At 45.1% G+C, this 16,694-nt stretch overlaps 1 protein-coding gene across 2 annotated transcripts; it reads left to right on the top strand.

Annotated features, from left to right (window-relative positions):
- The first annotated feature begins 3,445 nt into the window (after nt 1-3,445).
- On the top strand, nt 3,446-13,697 carry LOC133422999 (zinc finger protein ZFP2-like). Of its 2 annotated transcripts, none has more exons than XM_061713084.1 (4): nt 3,446-3,732; nt 6,995-7,270; nt 9,086-9,415; nt 11,251-13,697. In XM_061713084.1, the coding sequence occupies exons 2-4, from the start codon at nt 7,036-7,038 to the stop codon at nt 12,699-12,701; spliced, it is 2,016 nt and encodes a 671-aa protein (XP_061569068.1). In that variant the 5' UTR covers nt 3,446-3,732; nt 6,995-7,035; the 3' UTR covers nt 12,702-13,697. The 2 variants fall into 2 exon arrangements, with proteins under 2 accessions (XP_061569068.1, XP_061569069.1); XM_061713085.1 differs by having other exon boundaries at nt 3,446-3,679.
- Nucleotides 13,698-16,694: the final 2,997 nt, after the last annotated feature.

The following is a 16,694-nucleotide window of genomic DNA, read 5'->3' on the forward strand; positions in this document are numbered from 1 at the left end:
CCTGCAGCCTGCGTCTGTGGCCTCTATCGTGTGCTGCCCCTTTCTCTTTCTCTTTCTCACAAGCCCTCTCCCATGGAGTTCTCTGTGAGCTATGAAGAAGCCACAGCTCCTATTTTAGCATGAAGAGCTACTAGCTATGAGCCGGCCTTCTCCATTATCGTGACCGAAGAGGCGTCTGTCTAGAGCGCTGCAACAAGTGACCCGTAAACGTTCCGAGCCCCAGATGAGCCGAACCAGGGACCCTGCATGCCTCAACGTGAACGCCTTTGGACCGACCTGGAGCTGAAGGAGGCCCAGCTGCAGAGCCCATGCTGCATCCTCTTATCCACACTAAGATGAGGAGAGCAGGAGAGAGAGAGCTGCTCTTTATCAGGATCACCTGGGTTTATTAGCTTAAAGGAGCATGAGGCTCCTTTTAAGAAATGAGACTCTCTAGCGCCACCCTTCACCACGACGGCCGTCGGGGGTACTGCAGCCAACAGTGAAGCCGGCACGGGAGAACGGGGAGAACGCACATGCAGCGTCATGTGACGTCACATCCGCAGCCCAGCGCGGGAAATTTGGGCCAGAATTGCAGCACATTTTGCAGCACACAGCCTGTTCAAGGCAACGGAGAGATACACTAGAGGGCTCATTCTTTCGCGTCAGCAGCACACAACAGTCATGTGGAAGCAGCAGCGGGATAAGAGATCCTTTAAGTGTGTTTGTTTATTTTATCGTTTGTCTACTGTTGCATCCACGTTGCTGGATCTTGATGATGTGTTCTACCATAACAGAAAACCAAGCCCTTCCTCATTTCCCAGTTGAATGACCAGAGCACACGTGAAATTAGTTTCACATTGTCTCTGTCTGGGAAACATCAGAAGAACTTGGTTTTCTGGTGGAAAAAAGTTATTGTAGTGTCTTGGATTTTACTTTCTTCTCCATTCCTCTCATTCTCTGCTACTAAAACTCGCGGCCAGTTAGGACAGTCCAATAGAAAATAAAACAATGGAATTGATTTTGTCGCCGAAGCTCGCTCGCATAGGACACGATTGTACGCAGCCGGCTCTTCTATCCGGAGCGAGGCTTTGTGTCCTCCCCTGCTACACGTCATTCAAGCAGCCAATCAGCACAGAGCCTCATTATCATAGCCCCGCCCCCTCAGAATCCCTCATAGAGAAGGTTAGAAGCGGTAAAACTAGAGACATGGCCCACAGGCTGAATTTCTGATTTATGTAGAAAAAACAAGCTTTTGATTGTTTTAAAGACATTCAAGGCCTGTTTAAAATATACATTAAATGCCATAATAGGTCCCCTTTAAGTCCTTTCTACAACCCTGTCAGAGAGTTGCTCTTGTTCGGTTTCTTCTTCTTTTTGTTGTTTGCAGGCCAGAGCTCCAGGAGCTGCAGCTAGGGGAGTTTTTTACCTGCCATTGTTTATGGTATGTTTATGTAATAATTGCTCAGGAGGTCATGTTCTGGTATCTGGAAAGATCTTAAGACAACTTCTATTGTAATAGATGCTATATAAATAAAATTGAACTGAATTGAATTGAATTCCGAATATTGTCGTCTGTAATTACTTTATTATTAACATTCTAAAAGTTATTAAATATCCGTTAAAATTAAAGTGAAGCTGATCTTTCAACATGGAGGAAAGTTTTGTGCTCCTTGAACGACTGGAACTGAGTCAACCTTCACTCCACTTTGTTTTTACTCAATTTAGAAATAAAAGATTTACATTTTTAAGCTGTTTTTATACTAATACTCAGAAAGAACAGACATGAGCGAAGCAAAGAGAAGGAAACATCTTCAACATGAATGCTGGATGTGCTGAAGACAATGATTTAAGACATTTAACAGGATTAAACAGGGATTTCCAGATTGTAATCAAATTATCACTTCTGTTATTAATGTATTTACAGCATGTGCCTTTTATAAAAATATACATCAATGTAAGCGTTCTAGACATTTCTTTGTATACCGGTAATCATAAATATTGTTATGTCCTAACTGATATGAACAGCGGTTTGTGTTGTTTCTTTTTCATTTGGCCACATCAGGAAGTTTGTGTTCATGCACTCACAAAGCACCTACTGAAACTCTGAGCCTTTTAAATTGTAATTTTACTAAACTTTCTTTTGTTCTGAAGGTCTTTGTCCTTTCTTGAATAAATGAACGTTATTATTATTAACTGTTATTAGATAAAAGAATGTAAATAGCATTATCATTTTTGCATTCACGTTCTTGTTCTTGTCTCCTGCTGCCTCAGCAGGGCAAGGAACATTCTAAAGGACAACACCCACCCCAGTTTCCACTTCTTTGACCTGTTTCCCTCTGGCAGCAGCTTCAGGTCCATACAGACCCCAACAAACACACTCAGGGACACCTTCTTTCCCAAAGCTGTGAACTTTCTGAACTCACAATATTTTTTATTCTTCATCCATTATGTGCAATATTTTTCACTCATTTATATGCAATATTCTTTAATTCATTCATTTTCATAGTGTATATATATTTATATTGTCTGTTTATTATTTTGTTTTTACATAGCCTTTTACATGTGTGCCCTTTTATAGAGCTGCTTAATCTCATTATATTATTATAATCAGTACTGGAGTTGAGGGGGGATGAGGGGGGAAGGCATCCCCCCCTGAAATAAAAACGGTCCAAATCATCCCCCCTGTAAAACTGACATCCCCCCTTTCCATCCCTTATGTCATTTCATCAATGAATGTGGTTTTACTGCTATTTCAACATTTAGAGTCATCACCAGAAAAATAACACCAGAAAAATAACTTATTTGACAATTTTCACCTGATTCAAGTACATTTTCACTTGAAATAAGTAGGAAAATCTGCCAGTGGGACAAGATTTATCTTCTCATTACAAGCTAAAAAATCTTGTTCCACTGGCAGATTTTTCTATTTATTTCAAGTGAAAATCTACTTGAAACAGATGAAAATTGTTGTTTTTACTAAAATAAGACATTTTAACTAGAAATAGGAAAAATATTCTTGTTAAGATTTAGAGTTTTTGCAGTGATCCATTTTACTTATCCTGTGAAGGACAGAGTCATATTGAAAAGTTCAGAAAGGTGTTTTTTATTGTTGTGTTTTGATGTATTTGATGTAAGCCCAGTGGATATTTAAAGCTTACAGAAGGCTGCATTTAACTGCTGCTATGTCATTCCTGCAGTATTTCTGCAGGTGTTTTGGTCACTGCTATTATTTGTAATATATTATATTATTTGTAATCAGCACAAATTATCTGTCCCCATATGATAAAATCCACCATCCCCCCTGATTTTTTTTTACAACTCGAGTACTGTTTATAATGACAATAAAGGTTTTTATTTCTATTGTATTCTATTGTATTTTTGTTGGCAGCCGCTGCGTCCGCAGGGCGGCGCTGCAGTTCCGCCTGCAGCCGCGGAGCCGCAGAAGAAGAAGCGGGAGCGGACCATGAGGAAGAAGAAGAAGAAGCGCTGAGGCCTGAGCTGTGCTCGTCTGTTGTTTTCTCTCCTTAAGTCAAATAAAACCTCAAGTTCGGCCTCAGTTGCCGTCTCGACTGAATCAAAAATTCGGGGCGGACTTTGATACCGCGTGAAACGTCCCCGCGGTTCCCGGAGAGCAGTCTGTTGTCTTCCGTTAGCGTCTGAAGTGAGCTGACTGATCCTCGGGGGAGACGGCCTGCAGGTGAGTCACGTGGTGCAGGTGCCGTCTACACAGCGGGAGTCCCGGGTGTGCAGGTAACGACCACGTGACGTCGTTAGGGTTGTCACCTTTCAGAAATACAAATAAGGGACGCCCCATTTCAGCAGCGCAGGCGCCAAAAAAAGGGACATCCCCAAAACTTCTAAAATGCATAGAAATGTATTTATTTTATGTGCAAAAAACAAAATGCTTTGATTTAAAGTTTTAAGTGCTTTAATAACATTGAAATGCATGACTGTACAGACCATAGACATATATATTTATATACGTAGACGCCTCATGACATGCTGGAACGTAATCCAGTGTCGCCGCCATATTGGATGGGTCTGCTCACTCAAGGCTAAATTAACTATGCTGGAGTTATAGAGTTACAGTTACAGCCAGCACACGCAAGAAGCTGCAAAACAGTTCTTTTTCAAGGATTTTAGCTCCCCAGCCCCAGTTCAAGCCCAACAGGGTAGTAAGATGCACCGATCGGACGGCCCCTGATCGGGATTGGGCCGATAATGGCCCTATCGGTTTTGATCGGAGATCGGAAAATAATAGTTCAGAGCGGCCGATCTGATGACGTTTAAAACAACAAACCCCCGACCGCGTCACAATGTCCGAAAAGGACAACAAATTTGCAGTTTGCAAAGTGTGTCCAATGGAGATACCACGAGGAGTAATATTACAAAAGAATTTCAACACAACGAAGCAGATAAGACATTTGAAAGTTCTTCACACGGAGTATATTGAGTTTTCAAAGTTGGCTGCAGCTAAGGCAGAGGAAAAAAGGTAATGAATTCATATGTTTTGCTCATCAGCCGCTTTCTGTTGTAGAAGACATCTGGTTTAAACACGTTTGCAGCTTGGATCCGCGGTGCGCGCTGCCGGTGCGCGCTGCCGCGTCGTAAATATTTCACTGATGAAATCCTGTCGGAGTTTTACCAGACTATATACAGTCCAAACCCTCACGCAGGACGACAATCGTGTCAGTCGCTTCACCAGTGACATGTGGAGTTCTAGTGTGAAGAGTTTTGCTTCACTCACAAGAGTTTCCTCACACGCGGCGGATGCTATCGCTAAAGCTTTCACAAAGCTTAATAATTCATAATTAATTTTTATTTTAAGATTTAATTCCTCTTTCCACAGGAAAACTAAGGTTTATAGTTTACAACTTGTATCAACTTTTAGAGAGTGACATGTCCGCTGTTGTCTGTGTTCATGCACATGTTGTACATAATTATTACCACAGGAAAGCTGAAGCTACTAAACTACAGCCGAGTTTACACCTAATCTCATAATTTTGATACCTAATAATACAATGTCAGTGTCGTGTACATGAGACAACAATATTGACGAATTTATGGATTTCACCCTGTGATCGGTGATCGGCAAAAATCGGGATCGGCCGATACTGGTTTTCGAGATCGGTGATCGGCCCTCAAAATCCTGATCGGTGCATCTCTAGTAGTATAAGACCCTGGAATTACCTGGATTTATTTTTATAGATATATTTATTGAGGGCAATAAGAGAGAAAAAAAACATTTACAATAACAATAGAAATATCAATATTTTCCCCTTTTTTAACTTTTCAAAACAATAATTAAATAAAAATAAATAAATAATATTAATAAGAAAGAAAGAAAAAATATATAAATAAATAAATACAACACACCCTCTCCCCTTCAAATACATTCAAATGAACAATCAAACTTGTTTCTTTATTAAAATATAAAATTAATTAATTTATACATTTATCAATATGCCATACCATATGTCTTTGTTAAAGAGCATAATACAAAGTCTTTCAGCATAAAAGTATGTATTTTTAATGTGTGACAGCGTCCTGTATCATAACTAAATCTCGGGGAGTTATGGATGACTGTAGTCGGGGATAAAACCTTCCTCAGTAGAAATAAATGCACTGGGGGCCGTTGGAGACCCATCCAAGATGGCGGCCACGCTGAAGGTCAACTCCAATAGGCAGCATCAATCTATGAGGCGTCTACGTATATATGTCTGTGGTACAGTGAGCCAACCATACTAGCAACTGAAATATCCTCTTATGTTATGTACAGGGTTCCTACGGGTAATTGAAATCCTTGAAAGTGCTTGAATTTTAATGTTGTGTTTTCAAGGCCTGAAAAGTGCTTGAATTTTAGTTGAAGTGCTTGTAAAGTGCTTGAAATTATAACTTTGTCTTTCATAAAATTGGGATCAGACTGTATAGTTTAGTTAATACAAGGAGAAATAAAATCAGTAAGATGAAACATAACTAGATGTTTACAGCACGATACAATGTACATAATTGTGATTAAAAAGCGGAAAAAATAATTATGAGTATATATTCAAATTCAATTCAATTTTATTTATATAGCGTCTAATACAACAGAGTTGTCTCTAGACGCTTTACAGAGACCCATACCCAGAACATGAACCCCCGAGCAGTTATTACATAAACAATGGCAGGTAAAAACTCCCCTAGTGGGAGAAAAACCTTAAGCCAAACAGTGGCAAGAAAAACTCCCCTTTGGGAGGAATATATATATTCCTGTAGATATTTTACCCCAGCGATAAGGTGCTTGAAGATTTTGAAAATGACGCTTGAAAGTGCTTGAATTTGACCTTGAAAAATGTGTAGGAACCCTGTACGTACGTACGTACGTACGTACGTACGTACGTACGTACGTACGTACGTACGTACGTACGTACGTCCACATCAGCCCAGATGTAGAATATAGCTACAGGTGAAGGTCGGAACAATAGAATATGGTGTAAAAGTTAATTTATATTCATCTTAAAAGGTGAAACTCATATATTACCTAGTCCCATTACATGCAAAGTAAGATATTTTAAGCCTTTATTTGTTATTTTGATGATTGAATTGTTTATTGATTTCATAAAATATTCTACTTTTTTGAGATTTTTTTTATTTGGGGTTTTCATAAACTGTGAGCCATAATCATCAAAATTATAACAAATAAAGGCTTGAAATATCTCACTTTGCATGTAGTAGGAAATAATATATTTGTTTCACCTTTTAGTTGAATTTACTGAAACGAATGAAGTTTTGCAATATATTAAAATTTTCCAACCTTCAACTATATAACATCAATAAATAACAGAGAGCGAACCAACATAGTGTTACTGTCTTTAATATATCCTGTCCTTTATTTTGTTCATTCATGTTAGTTCATTGTTCATGTGTGTGCGATTGTGTGACAGATGTGCATGGGACAATTGTGGAATACGGAATCAACTACGGAACGCAACTTTTAATTCCCAATTTGGTACCAATTGCGTGTTTGAAGGGACGGGTGGCGACCCTGGACGTGGTGCCGGTGCTGCAGGGATGGAGCCTCCTGCAGGAGAGGAGCAGCTGTGCGTGCTGCTGCTGGAGCACGGGGCGGGGCAGCACGTGGCCCGCAGTGACGCCGGCTGCCAGTGGGAGGGGCCCGACCCGGACCTGAAGGAGGACCGGAAGGAGGACCGGAGGGAGGTGGGGTGCCAGAGCGACCTGGCGGAGACCCGGGACGCCGGCGTCCAGGTGGACCTGCTGAGCCAGCAGCTGAGCTGGAGACACTCAGGTGAGTCCCGCACCGGGGACACGGCCCACTGGGAATGTGACATTTCATACCGTTAACATAAACATGTAACTGTCAAATTGCGCCAGTAAGTTGGCATAAAATCAGTGTTTGTGACTGACAGAAATGGCACTTTTCCACTAGTACTCAGCCCGACTAGACAAGGTTTGGTTCTTTTCCACCAGGGGTCTAACGTGCCGAGTAGATACTTTTCTGTAACTATTCTGCTGAGGTTCTAAGCTGCTGAGTCGGCTGTATCTGACATCATCACACTACAGGCCACCGATTGGTCGGGGTGTTGGAGTCAGACGTCTGAGTCAGGAGGAGGAAATCAGAGAAAGAGACTCTGACGGATTCTTGTTCATTTTATTCAACCAGCAATGGCAGCAAAAGTCTGTTTGATGATCCAACTCTGAGGTGCAGATGTTCATAAACCTGGTGCTGAGGAGAGAATTAAAAAGGGATCTAGACGGAGATAAGGAACGACCAGATCTACCAGGAGCTCTGTCGCTCCCAGCTGACACAGCACCGAGACAAACAAAAAAACTTAAAAGCGTCGCCACTTGAAGCTTCTCATTCTCATTTTTTAACTTTGCACAATCAAATACGTCACAGCAGCTTCACTCCAACCTCTTACTTCTGCTCCAGGTGCTGAATTGTTATGGAAATGAAACCAGGCCGAGTTGAGATGAGTAGGAAAAGCTAGTGGAAAAGCGCCATAAGGTAATGATCCAGAGAGAGATCAGTGCTGACGTCAGTGGGGTTCGTGGTTAAAGTCCCGGATCATCGACCCGCATGGACGGGCCGTAACTCTGGTGTAGAGATGCTCCCATGGACCTGCAGCGGTCTGAGCGGTGCTCGGCACTCACCTGGCCTGACCTCACATGCACGGTGGCACATTCGCTGTCAACGTTCAGCCGGAGTGCCGCTAATGGCGACATTAGTCAAATTTACCAAAACTATATTTATTAAACAGTTACCAAGCAGTGAGTGGCACAAACATAAAAAAGTGTCAGTTTCAAAACAGAGTGCACGTTGCATCTCTCTGTCTGAAGAACATCTGCTAAGATCATCTTCTGGTCCCGGTTTTACCAGGATGAGCTGCTCTGAGCAGGATGGCCTTTAGAGCACCTTTATATGAAGACTAATTGTAGGTGTTGGGACTGCAATGTTTCATCCTCTCCTTTACTTTGCATCACTTTCACTTACTTTTAGAAATATGACATCATATAGTCGTTTGACTTTGTTTTGATGATAGTGATTTCATGTGGCCACATTTAAGCAACACTAAACTAGATGTGGACGCGTGTCGCGCTGAGCGGCTCCTTGGCTCTCTGGAGAGCCGTGCGCGTTGTGCGAGGAGAAAACATCTCCTCCCGTCTTTACTAAGCCGTCCCAGTTTGCTTTGAAAAGAGTCCGTCGCACGTAGAAACCGCGCGGATGAGCTCACGGCGCAAACAGGACGAGTTTGGGAAAGTTAGGTGGAACTCACCGGCGGTCCCGGACAGCAGCGCCGACACCTGCTGTCGCTACCTTTCTGCTGGGCGTATGACGATGCACGCACGACTGTATGTGACTGACGTATCTAACAGGGTGCGCTTGTTTTATCTCTCTGAGAAGGAGAGGCGAGACAAGAGAGCCTGTAATTTAATGGCCGTGACAATGTATACTCGAATATTCACGATAGAGTCATTTTGTACATCGCACAGAGTAGAAGACGGGATACATCGAGTGTACTCGCTCAGCCCTAATTCGTAGGGTGGGCAGGAACCCGTGGAGAACTGGGTCTGACATGTTGAAGGGGGACTCTGTCTGCAGGCCCGTCAACCATGCTGCTTCGCTGCCGACCCGACGGTGAGGACGGAGGCGCTCTGCTGCAGCACTGCTCCACCAACCGCACCAGAACCAGAATCATCCGACCCGCCATCAAGTTCTCTGATGCACCTGCTGAGTCCAAGGCCAGTGTCCGGAGAAGAGCACCACCTCAGAGCTTCTCTACCACTAGACAGAGTCTGTCACAACGCCGTAGCCGCCAGAAGTCACCTGACCAGCAGGAGGAGGAGGAGGAGGAGGAGGAAGAAGTAGAGGAGGAGATGATGACGGTGGAGGAGGACACAGGTGATCCCACCTGGGATCCAGCTGAAGGAGGTGAGCCAGGACACAACCAGGTCTGTTAATTCAGCACTACTACCATTCGTTCTTCTGAAGAGACGCCGGTGCCCATCTCCCTTATCTCTAACTCTCCATATCTCAGATTCTTTAACTCTCCGTACCTTTAACTCTCCGTACCTTTAACTCTCTGTTTTGGGAGAATCTCATTTAGGGTTCGAGAGCGGTCGGCTGCGCAAAAATGAATCACACACACACACGCACTCGCTTCTGCTATAATGAATACACTTATTAGCAAGCAGTGCACACAAAAAGACTCACACACAACTGTCCTTTGCTAGGATAACTGTGTCAGGTTATCCCCCGCAAATGGCAGAGCAACAAACAATTACACAGGGGCTAGGCCTTGATAACTCTTACCTCGACACACAAAGGCCTGGAGAGCCGGACAGTCCTGGCAGAGCAGCCATAAACCCGCTGGGCGTCCGTGCACTAGACCCGCAGCTGACTCCGACTCGAACTTCCGGCTTTCTCGTCTTTATACCTTTTACTCAAGCCCGCCCGCAAGCTCTCACAATAAGACCTCGGTTCACAAGGGAACCCAGCCCTGTGTGAACAAGCCACACATCACAGCTACATTTGTTAACAAACAGCAGGTGCAGACTGTGTTTTGGGAATTCAGGGCATTTCAGGACACAGAAACATATTTTTTTTTTCCCTTCACTCTCCGTATCTTTAACTCTCCGTATCTTTAACTCTCCGTATCTCTTTATCTCTAACTCTTCGTATCTTTAACTCTCCGTATCTCTCTCTCCGTATCTCTGCAACTGTCCATATATCTTTATCTCTAACTCTCCATATATCTTTATCTCTAACTCTCTGTATCTTTAACTCTCCGTATCTCTCTCTCCGTATCTCTGTATCTCTAAGGGCCAATCCCAATACATCCCCTACTTTCTACCACTAGCCCTCCCTCACTACCACTACCCCTAAAAAAGAAGCCACAGATTTTAGGGCACTTGTAATCTTCCCAGGGCCCTGTCCCAATACACCCACTACTCCTACTTTTCAGCACCACCCCTAAATTTTGCGTGCTACGTCACTGCGTGGTTTACGTTCGGGTACGTAAGCGACTGCGTAGTTACATTTGCACAAACGTCACACCATATCAGGAAGCCCAGAGGTAAAAGCTGTTTTAATTTCAGCTGTAGCGCTGTTAATATGCCACTTTATTAAGTTTTAATATTTTTTCAGGCGTAAAAGTAACCGTTAAGATCCCCAACCTGGGCTCAGTTTATCCAAATAACGCTGTTAAGAAATTTGATCCGATGTTTTCTGCGTTAAATCAACGCGGAACCATAAATCAGTCTTTATTCTGGCATGATCTTCGCAACAATTGATTGATTATGTACATTCACTGAGTGAATATTATGAAAGTAAAATATATATTTCTCGCTAGAAATGTAATCAAAACGCATTTTTATGCAGAAACTAACTCAAAATATTGATTTTATTCACTAAAAAATAAGAAATGTCCGCCATGTTTTTTTTTTTGATTCAGTCTGCAAATGATGATGTAAAGCATTCTGGGAAATGTTTCTGGCCCTAGTCAACTAGTTAGGATCGGAAATCCCTCGCTCCGTAGGGCCAGATTCATACACCCTACCCCTTGTTTAAGCCACTACCCCTAGATGAAAATAGGAATTGGGACACCACTACCCTCACAGGAACGTGCAAAATTTAGGGGTAGGACTTAAAAGTAGGGGTGGGGGGGGGATTGGGACTGGCCCTTAGTCATGTGCAGAGTGCGGTGGGTGTTGGCTCCATGCAGAACAAGCTAGTTTTAACGTGATCTTGTCTCTTGTCCACCTCAGATATGGAGTCCCGGCTGCTCCCTTCTGCTCTCGGAGACGCCCAGCTGGACTCGGACTCCCAGCATGCACCTCTGTGTGACGTCAAGCTAGAGCTGGAACCTGACAACAGCGTATGTGACGTTTGTGGAAAGGTGATGAAGAACAAGTCGAGTCTGGCAAGGCACTCGTTCATCCACACGGGGAAGAAGCCGTTCGCCTGCCACCTGTGCGAGCTGCGCTTCAACCGCCGCGACAACCTGCAGCACCACCTGACCCGGCTGCACCCCAACGGCGTGGCCAAGCTGGAGAAGCAGAGGCAGGTGCAGGCGTGGCTGTGCGCCGTCTGCGGGAAGACGTTCAGCTGCAGGTCCCGGCTGAAGACCCACGAAGTCATCCACTCCGGCGTCAAGCCGCACCGCTGCGACCTCTGCCCCAAGGCCTACATGCGGACCAACGACCTGGAGCACCACAAGAAGATGGTGCACGTGGACGGCGCCGGCGCCGCCGAGCTGCAGCGGCCCAGCTCGCTGCTCTGCGACTTCTGCGGCAAGGAGTTCAAGTGCAAGTCCCAGCTCGCCATCCACTTCCAGACGCACACCGGCGAGCGGCCGCACCTGTGCGACATCTGCGGCCGCAAGTTCGGGCGCCAGTACCAGCTCAAGCGCCACAAGATCCTGGTGCACGCCAACCACATGGACGGCGAGGAGAACCTGCCGCCCGACGCGGCGTTTGTCTGCGTTGTCTGCGGAAAGCGGCTGAAGTCGGAGGCGCTGCTCCACGCCCACGCTCGCATGCACACGGGCGACAAGCCGTACCGCTGCAGCATCTGCCTGCGCAGCTTCCAGCGCGCCGCCTGCCTGAAGCAGCACCACGCTCGCGTACACCTCAAGATGAAGGCCGGCGACGCGTCGCACGCCGCCAGCCGCAGGAGGGGCTCGCACGCCGCCAACACCTTCCCCTGCTCCGTCTGCAGCAAGGTCTTCAAGTTCCGCTCCCTGCTGGCCAGCCACTCGCTGATCCACAGCGAGCTGCGCCCCTTCGCCTGCGACTTCTGCAGCCGCAGCTTCCGCCGCCTCAGCCACCTGAAGCGGCACCGCGAGGTGGTGCACGCCAACGGGGCGCGCCTGCCCCAGAGCTTCGTCTGCCACATCTGCGGCAAGGACAAGAAGTGCCGCTCGCAGCTCGCCAGGCACGTCATCATCCACACGGGCGAGCGGCCCTTCGTCTGCGACCTCTGCCCCGCCCGCTTCAATCGCCACGGCAACCTGCAGCAGCACAAGAAGCGGATGCACGGCGTGGGCAAGCCGGCGGACGAGGAGGACGTGCCCGTCCTGTTTGGTGACGAGGATGAGGACTATGACGACGAGGACGACGACATGGCGGAGACGGCGGACGCCTTGGAATCGGCAGAGGAGCAGTTCGACGCCGCGCCGGACGACATGGAGGTCGCCGCACAGCTGGAGACCACCTGAACAAAGATCCAAGCTCGCTAGCAGCGTCCTTGGAGGACGCCAGAGAAACACGCTGGATCCGAGGGGAGGGTCGCACCCTCCGCCGATCAGAACTATCAATTTTAACTTTTGAGATGCTTCTTAATGATAAATTGAGCTTTCAGTCACATGGCAGAATCAACCGGGGTCGCCACGGCAACGCACTCTCTGGGGCAGAGAGGCTGACGAAGGCTGGCGTGTGGAAGGGGGTCAGCTGAACTGACAGGAGACGTCCCCACGGCAACGGGACCAGAAGCTCCGTCGGAGGAGGGAGGAGCTGGAGCTGCTCTCCAGACCTGGACACGTCCCAGGACACGATTGGACCTCACTAAGACCCGATTGTCCTCAGTAGGTGCTGGCTGTGGTCAGACGGGGCCCGTTCTGCCTCTGACTGAACCGGACGCTTCGGTGTTGCCTTGCAGGAGGTCGACCAGCCGTCACCACGGACCGGCTGGGAGAAACACATGTGACTTTTCTAAATGTTTGAGCTGATTAAACCTAAGAAAGAACGCTGCCTTATTGTTGTCGATGCTTTTCTTGCACTGGTCAGATCGGAGGACGTGACGGCGCTGCGGCCGAGGCCTCCACATGTCCTGGTTTTCAGCTGGGGTTTGTGTTCTGGGCAGGGGTGAAAGTAGATTAAAGTTCTTGCTGGTACAACTATCCCAACCTTCATAGCTTGTTCTCCTCCCACCTCCAGCTTCTTCATCCCTGAACACACATTCAATTTTTTAACGCCTGTACGGTGTAGAAATTAGAAACACAACACTGTGTAGGCCTATAGCAAATGATTTATTTAAATGGTGTTAATAAAGGCCAGTCCGGACCAAGGATTGTCACAGAATAATTTGTAAATGTTGACAAAACTTTCAAAATCATAACAATTTGTTTTGTTTCAAATTAGAATAAATTTACAGTTAAATTCATCAGCATCTTAACGGTTAACAAGTCTCTGTCTTTGAATTTTCAGAACATTGGGCACATAAATGAAAAAAGAGTAAAAGATGAGTAAAATGTCTCAAAATGTCTCTTACAATGTGTGCATTGAAATGGAAGAAAACTTCTTAAGCATTTTTTTCATCAAAGCAAAACACTTAAATCTTTAAAAAAAAACGTTACTTCAACATCTTTGCCGCTTTTTTCTTTTTTTTCCTGAAACGAGGAATGAAAACCCATCACAAATATCATATTTGGTGCAAATGACATAAATAAAGTGCGTGGTTTGGTTGTCAAAAAATAAGTAACGTTACGTGAACAATAAATCAAACGTTCCCTTCCATGCAGTGTGTGTGTTTAGGAAGTAAAGACTGGAATACGCTATTCACAAAAGCACAAATAGTGGGTTTTTACTAATATTTATATCGTACAAATATTTTAAAATTTATGAAAAACAGGTCGGGACTCAGTTAGATTATATCGCCATGTTGGTCTCTCCTCATCAGTCAGTCAAACAAGGCGGAGCTGAGTCATGGCTGAGTGGTAGCGTCGCCGTCTTTGGCGTGAGAGATTGAGAGTTTGAGACCCGCTGTATGCAAAGATTATTGTCAGTAATTTGTGTGTTTTTTTTCCGGTACTGCGTACCGAGTACCGACAGAATCTTTTGGTGGTACGGAGTACTGGATCGTACCGGCTTACTTTAACCCCTGGTTCTGGGGTGTGATGGCCTGGTTGAATGTGAGCAGCTGGCGTTTGGGAAGCAGCTGCGTCACATCTGGGGCTCCAGCGACATTCCTCCACGAGGTCAGAGCACGTGACACGTGACATGTGTTTAATGACATCTGGCTTCTCGTGTCCGTCCATCCACCTTCCTCCTTTAGTCACAGATTAGAGTTTTCAGGGTGTTTTTTTTTTTAAAACACTTGTTTTAGCTCAAGATGGGATAATGTCCAGAAGAGACCTGAACCCTGCAGCCGAGCTTCACCGCTCTTTTCGTCTCCACGTGGGCCTCCCTAAAGGGGAGTTTTTACCTGCCATTGTTTATGTAATAATTGCTCGGGGGTTTATGTTCTGGTCTCTGGAAAGACATGCAGTCGAAATTGGGTTTATGGTCAATATTCCGGTTACTGAAACATTGGGAATATTCCGTTTCCATGGTAATTAATCATTCAGGATATCTGGATCAAACCAGCGACGCACGGAGAACATCATGACACAATTACCATCATTTCTGATTCTTCTTCCTGTATCCAAATCCAAAACAACAATAACAGCAGCACGGAGCATAATCAACAGCTCAGTAGAAGTCGCCTGGTTTTGAGCTTTGGTGCTGGTACTGACCCACCAGGACTGAACACTGTTCCTTGTCTCCTTCATTAATGGAAGGCGAGAACGTGAAGAAATGGCAGATGGAGCTGGAGCTGAGCCGTCCATGTCCATGCTACCCGTTTCCACCAGAGACCCCGGATATGTTCAATATCAAGTAAAAAAATGAGAGTGAACAACATTCGGCCGAACTGCATTCTCTCTGGTCCGTGATTATAGGCGGCATTACCTAGTGGGGGTGGGGGGGTGGGCGATCCCGTGGCCCTTGGGGTTGGGGCTGGCTTGGGGGGCTGGGGTGCGGGCCTCTGGTGGCCCCTGGGGGGGGGGTGGGGGTCGTCTCCATGGGGCCCTGTCTCTGACCGGAGGGGTCCTTGCGGGTCTATGGGGGGGGGGGATTTGCATCTGGTGAGCCGCTGCATGAGTACCTGGTGCAGCTCCATCATGTTCCTCCAGGGTGCTGAAAATACTAGTGCTTGTAGGAGAACCCGCTTCCAGCAGCCCTTTAGATTTTTTTAGATTTAAATTTTTAGATTTATTTATTTGCACAGTTAAAAATTACACAAATAAAAGTAACAACTTTACAAATTAAAGTGCAGGAAGAGGCGAAAACTCAAAGAGCTTATCAGGAGCCTCCACCTATAGTTAACGTAAAATTTAATATCATACTTATAAAAACAAAATATACAAATGAGCAATTAGAAATCTATAGATGATAGAAATAAATGAAAATTACAAAGAATTTACACAAAAGAAAAATTATTGGATATAGGAATAACGATAAAGAGTACAATTTAATAATTAAGAAACAAACAAAACAAACGACTAAATAACAAACCAAATGAACACAAACAAAAATAATTTCGAGGAGATTACACAAGACAATAAAAATGTGTCAGTACAACCATTACTTATGCCAGAGCAGTTCCATTTACAAAACAAAAATGAAGTGGTGTTTCAGACATCCTTTAAAACCTTGTACAGAGAAGCCCTCTCTGCCGGCTCTGCCTCCTCTGGTCCTGCTTCATCAGCTCATACTTGCTCCATCTGATTTGCCAGCCTGGCGTTCTCCGCCTGTAAATAAAATGGGTTGGTACCTGTCTACTGTCTTGGTTGCTGCTGCAAGAACCTGACCTGCATGCATGCAGGATTTAACTTAGGCAGCGTGAAGAAATAGTGCATTAATTCAATTACATTTTATTTATACAGCGTATTACAACAGAAAACGTCTCTAGGTGCTTTCCAGAGACCAGAATATGACCATAGTAAGGACTCAGGTCTCTTGGTCTGAGTGAGGACCAGCTGGTCAGTAGAGGGCGCTAGGGCGCCGCCATCAAATCAAGAGATGAAGAATAAAATAAAATAAAAAGAAAAAACATGTAAGGTGCATATTAAAAGACAGTGTTATTTCGTCATTGTTATTTAGTCTGTGGGTGAGTGTCAATGGTAATTAAATGTTGTTTAAATATTTATTTGGTTCCAAAATGTTTTTTATTTTATATTATTTACTTCCAGAAGTACCTACGGGGCGCCGGTCAAACAGAATCCAGTGTAAACTCTCCAACATTTGATAAGCAGGTGACCTGAGGATCTGTTAATTGTTTGAATTAGATTGGTAAAGGGACGCAATAGTGTGCGTCCCAGAAACTCAGTTATCAGCAACGAATCAGCGATCAGTATTGTGACTCGTATGTTGTTTTAATCTAATGTGATTGG

The sequence above is a fragment of the Cololabis saira genome, chromosome 22 (assembly GCF_033807715.1).
Source record: "Cololabis saira isolate AMF1-May2022 chromosome 22, fColSai1.1, whole genome shotgun sequence".
Lineage (NCBI taxonomy): Eukaryota > Metazoa > Chordata > Actinopteri > Beloniformes > Belonidae > Cololabis > Cololabis saira.

Bases quoted from the DNA above. Each gene is read 5' to 3' on its own strand.
- LOC133422999 (XM_061713084.1), top strand. From the start codon at position 7,036: ATGGAGCCTCCTGCAGGAGAGGAGCAGCTGTGCGTGCTGCTGCTGGAG. The intron at 7,271-9,085 runs GTGAGTCCCGCA...CTCTGTCTGCAG, and splicing joins GCTGAGCTGGAGACACTCAG to GCCCGTCAACCATGCTGCTT. The intron at 9,416-11,250 runs GTGAGCCAGGAC...TGTCCACCTCAG, and splicing joins CTGGGATCCAGCTGAAGGAG to ATATGGAGTCCCGGCTGCTC.